At 39.1% G+C, this 9200-nt stretch overlaps 1 protein-coding gene across 3 annotated transcripts in view; it reads right to left on the minus strand.

The window, feature by feature from the left end:
• Nucleotides 1-5589: 5589 nt before the first annotated feature.
• The window catches only part of tcea2 (transcription elongation factor A (SII), 2), a 9997-nt gene continuing 6386 nt past the window's right edge, over nt 5590-9200 (minus strand). For 2 of the 3 annotated variants that reach the window (XM_034877720.1, XM_034877718.1), the window contains exon 10: nt 8618-8967. In XM_034877720.1, coding sequence (XP_034733611.1) covers nt 8959-8967 — 9 coding nt within the window. In that variant the 3' untranslated portion in view covers nt 8618-8958. Of the gene's footprint in view, nt 5614-8617; nt 8968-9200 lie in introns of those variants that run through there. The other variant, XM_034877719.1, reaches the window with a different exon arrangement.

Raw genomic sequence — 9200 nt, forward strand, 5'->3', positions numbered from 1 at the left:
GAAGCTCAAGTGGAGACAACGTCTTCTAAAGAGTCCATCATGTGTTTTTAGTCCTCCATTTTTAATTCTAGCAATATATTTCCAGTTTTTTTAAATGATATTTTATTTGGCTAAAATATCAACCAGCAAAATGAACTCAGAACTAAAATGTGAAATTATGAGATGAGATCAGTTTGCCAAACTGATCTCAAACGAGACCTTTGTTGATTTTCATCCTGCTGTCCGGTACGTGCAGATAAACGGTGCTCGCCCCCCCCTCCATGCCGCCGGCGGCCGAAGTTCACCGCTAAATTCAAAATTGCCTTCAAAATTGCAGAATTAAGACCAAATCATTTATAAAAATCAATGTGATTCCATTAAAAAATAAAGGACTAGCTTGATAATTAAGCAGGCAGAAGCATAATTCTTATAAAGTCCTGCCCCTACTTTAAAATATCATTTATTTTAACAGAACAAATAGATATGCATATACAGCATACAAAAAGTCGTATTAAAATCCAAATTAGGCCTTCATCAAGATGAACAAGTCCCGTCCTCTCCTGAAGCTGCTGAACCCTTTTCCCTTCACCTCCATCCTTTCATTCATGCTTTAACCACCTTCTTCTCCCTGAGAGCATCCTTTCATCCCTCAGAGCCAGGCATCGTTGGGATTTGAACAATTCTGATTCCAATTCCAATTCTTCCTTTTGATTCTGGTTCTTATCAATTCTGATTCTTTGAGGGGGTCACATGGTTATTTCACAGATAAGAGGAACATTTGGTTTGGATTTAATGGCGGTGTGTAGTTGTACCGGGCTTTTTCCATGTAAAAAAGTCTGGAAGGACGGTAGCCAAAACTTGGAAATGGACTGTTCTTATATAGCGCTTTTCTAGTCTTAATGACTACTCAAAGCACTTTTACATAGTACAGGAACCATTTACCATTCATAGGACTGCAGGGATCCAACCCCCAACTTTCCGATTGGCAGGTGACCGCTCCACCACCGATCCACAGCTGCCACTCTGTGTCCAAATGATCGAGTCCAAATCCGATCATTTGGACTCAAGGATCGGATTCAAAGCCACATTTTTCTCAACGTTTCCAATAAGAAAGAAAACCTAATTCCATTGGACTCATATTTTTTGAAACAATTCCCAGTTGGAACGGGTTCTGGATGGCCGATCCTACTCTTCACCTCTCCTTCCTTAAACAGAAGGAAGCAATCTGCAGGCAGAATTAGGCAGTATGGCTTGGGGTTACATTGGGATGCACAGGATGACCGGGGAGAGACAGGGCTTCCCCGGGGTATTAAAAAGTCAAAAATTTAAAAATCTAAAAGGTTATGCCTTAAAAAGTCTTAAATACGCTGAAGTATTGTGCTCTAGGTCTTAAATCATTTTGAACAGGTCTTTATTTTCCTATGTCCATGCAACACTACCTCATTATGCTCTCTGTTTTATTCTGTGGTGTTGTCCTTCTTTCTATTGCTAGTCCAAATATGATTTTGCTGTATTATAACTTCAAATGAGACCAACATGCCACTTACATTGCAGCCAGTCAGATTTTGTGTTCTTGGCGCGAGTCTAGCGATACTTGGCTCAAAAATACCTGAATCTGGGGCTCAGCTGATCTTCTGATGAAGGTCTTACATTCCATTCATACTGGTCTTAGAATGGTCTTAAACCAGACTTGGTGAAACCTGCAGAAACCCCGGGAGAAAAATACACCCGTGCCATGGTTGTTGTTTTTTATTTGCTCCTCCCATCATTACCGTCCAATCACCTTTGAAGAGCCAATGAACGGTGATATTCCCTTCATCACCTTGTTTCTCATCCTGCTGGTTTCTACGTCCGAGTCTGGCACAAAGACAAAAGGAAAAAGGTGGACGCTGTCATATTCCTTCTCTTTCTCTTCTCTCTTTCAACTGGAAAACAGGCTGCTCCCTCCATCCTGCCGCTACATACAACAAAAAGTGTTTGGGTGTCATTGTTGTCGTTTATTTATCCACTCTTGTTTGCTGCATCATCGTTTCACTCCTGTGATAAACAAGCGGACAGATGGATGGATGGATGGATGGATGGATGGATGGATTCCACGTCCCTCCAACTACTGATTCACAAACAAGACAGACAAGACTTCTATTTTTTAAGAGAAAACGATATGGAACATTTTAAGTTGTTTTTTTTATTTTTGGTTCCACCCACTCTCTACCCTTCATGGGTTTTTATTTTCACATTCCTGTGAGATTATACTGATCCCCACCTGATGCCATGTCACCTACACCGCACTCAGGTGGAGTCAACACTGGAGTCTGGAAAAAAACATGCACACATTTACAACATTTGTGTTACTATACTTCAGGGCATCTTTCCCTCCTTCCTGTCCAAATAAGAAATAATAATAAACCCACTGCAGAGGGAAAAAAGTTAAAGCAACACATCCTCACTCCCATCCCGTCGAAAAGGTGCCAGTAGGCTCTGGTCGGGACTCTTAGTGTCACTTCACTGCATACCCGCAAACTAGTCGCTTTCCAGCTAAAATCTCCATTTTGAATGGGGAGAAACGTGTAGATCCGAAGAGTTTTTATTGGGGGGTTCAAAAAAACCTACTGTGGTCTTTTTCACAGTAAACGATAGTTGGTGATACGGATACACAATGGGGTTTGCCGGTATGGAGGTACTTGTGTGTAGCCCATTGGCGTAACGCTCTGGTACCTTTAACTGACATGTGGCACAGCAACGGGACAGTTAGGGTTAGTCAATGGTGGGGGGGGTTATGACCTATGTTTCAGTGATGTGGAACAGGAAAGGGAGGTGCTGTGTTGGTGACCCAACCCACCTCCTTACACTGTAAGTCTTTCATACTACTCTCTTAGTACTAGGTCATCTTACAGCGGGACAGTCTCTGACGCTGAGAGACCAGGTCCAAGCATCAGTATTTGACGAGTTGGGAGTGAGAACTGGCTCAGCAACGTCACCACAGGTTCACCGTGTCATTAATGAAGCGATAATCCCCCCCACAGAGGATTCTGTGTTTCAAATATAGCAATTATTTCTTCATATTTAGGGCAATAGAACCTTTGAATGTAAATGTCATGTTATCCAGAGTTTTCTTGAAGGCTGCCGTATAAGTGGTCTTCTTTTTAAAGGAATGTAATGGTTTAATTCCATCAGGATGTTTTTTTGTTAACAGTAGAGATGTGAAGTCATAGTAGAGCTGAAAATATTGCTCAGTTCATTTCTGATTGAGATTCTCAAATGATTCTCAAATGTGAATATTGTCTCCTTTTTTGTTATTTTTAAATCATTTCAAATTCTAAATCATTGCCATTTGGACTGAGACGAAACAATGTGAAAATGTCTTTTTGGACTCTTGGAACTTGCTGAGTAGAGTATAACATATATAATAGTCAAGGTCCTATAGAAAAGTACAGGGAAGTGGCTGGGGCGGGGGGGTTGCAGTTGTTTGTCCAGGAAGGACCAAAGGGATTGAATGTTCTGTTTTCTCGAAAGAAAAAAGTCTCAAACGTAGAAGTCCAAGTTCCCTTCCCTGTTTGTCCCGATTTGATTTCCTCCTCCACATGGGTGCCGATTCAATTTGGATTGATTGTTTTCACACATTGCATCTCCTTAACAGGGTTCAACCTTAAGGTTTCTTCTTTGAAAACATTTTTTATTTTTTACTGGCCTCTATACAAATAGATTTTATCGAAAAAGTACAACAAAAATTTCAAAAGTTGGAGAAAAAAAAATCTAAAAAGCTGAAAAAAACGGGAAAAAACATCAAAAGTGTAAAAAAAAAAAAGTCCTTAGTGAAACGATGTTGCTGGTAGTGATGGCCAAATGAAGCTTAGTGACCTGTGTCTTTATTTTCTGAGCCCACTAGGTGGCGCTCTCAGCTTCACAAAGAGTTGGGAATACACTGGATGACAACGCCTTAGGCCTTTCTCTCCAAACCAAGAGCGCCATCTAGTGGCCTCAGGACAGAAAGACCCCGGCTCCCCAAGCTTCCTCTGGCCGTCACCACCCAATGGGCAGCGGCTTGTTGGGTTCACTTGCCCGACACGGCGTCGTAGTGTTGGTGAACCCCGGAGACGATTGGGTTTGGGGATTTTCTTTTCCTTTTTTTACAAAAACAAAGCTTGAATAACATACTTATATCCTGGGACATTTCTAAAAACTGACTCACATCTTAAAAGCAGTCCGTCTGACATCTGTTTACTCTGTGAAGAAGAACACAACATGGATTTGATTTTCTGCATTTTCTTTGCTCCGTTTTGCTGGAAAAAACATAATGTGGTCTCCGTCAGAGGAAACGCATACACAGAACGTCTTTGTGAATCATTGGGAGAATAAAGAATCTAGGGGAAGTTATTGATTTTAAGACCATCGCTAAACAATTACAACACGTACACTTTTTTTACCCACTCCTAAAAAGTATAGTAATACAAATACACACACACACACACACACACCAGGGTGGCCCGCCTGGGCCCTGCTGCTGCTGACCTCTGCCTTTGTGACCTCTCACATTTGACCTCACCACTGTTTGTTGCCCGCTCAGACGCCTGCTCCCGATTGGCTGCAGGAGGCTGCAGGGCTGAACTGTGGTTGGTCAATTCAGGAAAGGGGGTTGGGAGGAAATCCCAGGTGCAAAAAAGTATACATAGATATATTATATATAATGAGAAACTAATAATAAATATACATATATACAGTATGTTTGTGTATGTATATATATATATATATATATATATATATATATATAAAAATAAGAAGAGATGTTACGCAAGATGGGATGCTTACACCCAGTGCTTCATGGGAAATGTAGTTTGAGGAAAACAACTGTTTGTAGGTGTTTGTGGAGGCAGAAAAAAAATTAAAAAATATATATGTATGATAAAAGAAATACAGCGACCTTGTCTTTTACAGACCGGTCACTCAGAATGCATTTATCTTAGTATTGTTAATGTTATTTATTTTTATTTTGTTAAAACTGTGATTTTAATTGTACATATATAAACGGAAACCCTTGAACATCAAACGAGAAGCAGCGTCGTTTGTTCAGTGTTAGTGTGTGTGAGTGAATGTTCATCTCTAGCAACAATATGAATTCATTTCTGATCAGATGTGTCTCCACTGAGAATCAAACCCTCAACCTTGCCACAGTCACTGCTTTAGTTTATATATGCTGTTTTTCTACAGTTTGGGTCTCATGTTCATAGCCTGCATAATATTCAATAGATTAAAAGGGGACAGCGATTAAAAAAAAAAAAAATGTTGGAAGATTAAGGCCAAAGAGAAAAATGGATTTGAGTGGTTAGTTTTATGTCAGAATTCTCTAAATTCTAAATTTAAAGTTACAATTCTAAGTGTCAGGATGCATATTCTCTTAGAATTTTGACTCTACCTTTTTCACGTGACCCTAATCCTCTTCCGTAGTTTTTTTTAACATAATTACATAACATAAACAATCTTGTGACAGATCCTTCTAGGCCACTTCTCTACTACGAAAGTACAGTTTGATCTGAAAAGGAACATAAACTGAGCAGAGACAGACAGAGCTGTTGTAGTGTTGATGGTCCCAACATTTAGTTCCTGAAGGACACACACACACACACACACACACACACACCCGTGAAACAGTCATATGTGTGGTTTGTGTGTGGCTGCCTTTTCCTGTACATATAGTCTATGCTCTCTCCTCAGTTCCCTGTAACGTGATATGTTTGTGTTTGGGAGTAATTATGTGACACAGTGTAGACACAACTCATGCCTCTATATTCTCACACACTCTCACACTCAATGGATGGACAGATAAAGGGTTTTTCTGAGTGTGGGAGTGGCTTTTTTTTCCTAGCATTCCCCTCACTTTTAGGAATGGGTCAACGTGCAGATGGCTCTTCTTTTTAACTTTCTTTGCTGCTTCACATGTGTGGGGACCATTGCTATTCAACCACATAATACTAGATTGAAGTTATACTGCAAGAGCTAAAAGTATTATCTGGACTGAGCCGTTATGAGACTCCACATATTTTTTACCCTATAAAGCACTCAGTTCCTTCGAGTAAACATCAGATATTGGAAATATTAGTCCCATGAAAGGGTTAGCAAATTGTTTAACACTAGTGTTTCCTAGTATTGCAGTAAGCTAACATATGGATATAATGTATTTTTTACCTTCGCTATAGCCATTGTTTAACTCTATTGTTTGCTATCAGTAGCAGTTAGCTAACGGATGGGTAATGTATTTTTACCTTAGCTATAGCCATTTTTTAACACTTGTGTTTGCCATTAGCAGTTAGCTAACGTGTTAATGATGTGTTTTTACCTTAGCTATAGCCACTTTTTAATGCTAGTGTTTGCCATTAGCAGTTAGGTAATGTATGGGTTATGTATTTTTTATCTTACGTAGCAACTGTTTAACACTAGTGTTTTGCTAACATTAGCAGTAAGATAGCGCAGTGGTTCTCAACCTTTTTGAGTCGGAACGATGAGAAAGAGAGCTGCCAACCGCTGAAACAGCTGTTTCTACCCGCCTCCCCCTGCTGATTTGTTGTGATAATTGTGAATGCTTTGATTAATATACTGATGAATAGTTTATTTGATGTTTTAGCAGCTAGCACCTAGCCTTGTCAATGTGCTCCAGGCCCTTTGGAGTTGGGATGCGTTTGTGACTTTTCTCTCCCTGTCAGCCCCCCCCCCCTCCTGTGTTCCAGGTCCTCCTGATTTACACATGAAGCTCTGAATAAAACACATGAGATGTACCAAACTCACACATCATGTAAAAAACATTCCCCAGTCTTGAATATGTTATTTCATTTTTTTTCTCCTTAACCATCTGTGACCCCCAGTTTGAGAACCACTGAGCCAATTAAATAATGTATCTTTTTTTTTAGCTTAACTAGCAACTGTTTAACCCTTGTGTTGTCCATCAGGTCATGGGGACCCGTGCAGTTTATTGTTTATTTGCATTGGTCTACTAAATATATTAACCCTCATGTTGTTCTCGGGTCAAATTGACCTGTTTCCCGATATCAATGTTCTTTTTAATTCCCCAAAATAACATGATTGATTCCACACAACTATCTTTGGCAAGCACAAATCTCTACTTTCATAATTTTGGGGCATATTGTTCAATTTTTATAGCATTTGAAAAATAATTGCAGTGGTTTTCAAATAGTATTGAGTATAAGTTGACATATTCCAGTCTGTGATTATCCATCAACATCCATTCCTTTAATTTTAGTCAAAATAATTCCTAATTTCTGCTTTTCTAACTAAAACATCAGGTATAATTTCTTATAAACAAGGTTTATTTTTACAATGAATTCCCAAAATAACTTCAAAACTAGGCAATAAGTTAGTGTTACGTAGTGTAGAACATTGAAAAAAGCATAACAAGTGTTAAAGAAAGGGGAAAAAATGTAAGAAAAATTAAAAACATCAATAAAAAGCATCAACAAAAGTGCTGATTCTCAATTTTGACAGGAAGACAACACAAGACTTAACACTGGTGTTGGCTAACATTAGCAGTTAGCTAGCATATGGATAATTTATCTTTAGCTTAGCTAGCAGCCATTTAACACTAGTGTTTGCTAACATTAGCAGTTTGCTAACAAATGGATAATGTATTTTTTAGCTTAGCTAGCAACTGTGACTACTTTTGGTAGCCACCTGTAGCCTTATTTTTCTTATTAGTTTTGGCTACAGTTATTAAAGTTGCGATTATTGTTCTCAACAGAGTTACTGCTGAAACCTGCAAACATGGGGATGCTACTAATGCAGTAAAGTCAGACGATGGGGAGTACTATTACTGCAACTTGGTGAGTAGCCTACTGTGAAGGGGAGACATTGCAGGTGACTAGGGAAAATAAGTTCATTAATAGATGAATTTAATTCTTGGACTCTCTGAAGCCTTCTTCACAACAACTGAACCTCTCCACTTGAAGTTGTTGATGATCTGATAAGTGGTTGATTTAGGTGCAATCTTACTAGCAGCAATATCTTAGTCTGTGAAGCCCTTTTTGTGCAAAGAACTGATGACAGCACGTGTTTCTTTGCAGGTAACCACGGTTAACAGAGGAAGAACAACCTCCTTTTAAAGCTTCCAGTCTGAACCAGGGATCTCAAGCCTGGTCCTCATCACCACTCTCACCTGTGTTAACGAGCTAATCAGTGGCAGGATGCCAGATGCTCCGTTAGTGGCAGGGCTGAAATGAGGTGGCAATGTTTAAGATTAATTTCATTTTTATTGAAAGGAGGGACTTTGCAATTAATCTGATCACGCTACATAACATTCTGGAGTACGTGCAAATGGCCATCATAAACATTGAGGCAGAAGACTGTGTAAAAATGTATATTTGTGTCATTCTCAAAACTTTTGACCACGACTGTATTGCTAAAAAGAAAGAGTCAGAGGGCTCATAATGAGGTCGAGGCTGCTATTAAACCCTAAAAAATGTTAAATAAAATAGTAAATCTTTATCTGTATCCAAATGATGAATATTTATCTACGAATATGAAAAACTTATGAATTATATGTACTGAGCTAAATGACCAAATTTCCTTCAAATCTGTGAAAAAGCAGTTGAGATGTTTTGATAAGAAAAAGAAGAAACTGCAGCGGCGTGGTCAGAACCCAAGAGCATCTTTAATAGAAATATGAAAGGCAAAATATTGTGGAAGCGCATCATGGCGAAGACATTCCCATCCACTGTCTCCACGAGGCTTACGTGTGAATTAATGCTTCATCTGGCATAAGCCATAAACTCCAGGTGCTGCATACAAAACTAATGAAACCATATACACAACATGAAGTGCCATATCTTTTCTCTAACTATATTACAGCTTTTACTTTTATGTATAAAAAAAATCATACAAAATAAAAACAAAAAAATAAATTCATTCTTTTGAAATCCAAATTCAATTCACTTCAGTCAGTTTTCTTCACGATAGAGTGATAGACACACGTCCTCTTCAACAGAACTGGAAGAAAGAGAAAGACTGGGGTTAAAGATTCATCAGGGAAACAACGTATGGTTCAGTTTCCATTGGACAATTTCTGGAATAAAAAGGCCGAAATCCCAAAGTTATGGGTGTCACTCTGGTGGATTCATGAGGACTATGGTTACCTGGTCCTAAGGTCTCTGCAGGGTAAATCCAGACAGCTAGCTAGACTATCTGTCCAATCTGAGGACTCTGGTTACCTGGTCCTCAGA

This window comes from Etheostoma cragini, chromosome 7 (genome assembly GCF_013103735.1).
Source record: "Etheostoma cragini isolate CJK2018 chromosome 7, CSU_Ecrag_1.0, whole genome shotgun sequence".
NCBI lineage: Eukaryota > Metazoa > Chordata > Actinopteri > Perciformes > Percidae > Etheostoma > Etheostoma cragini.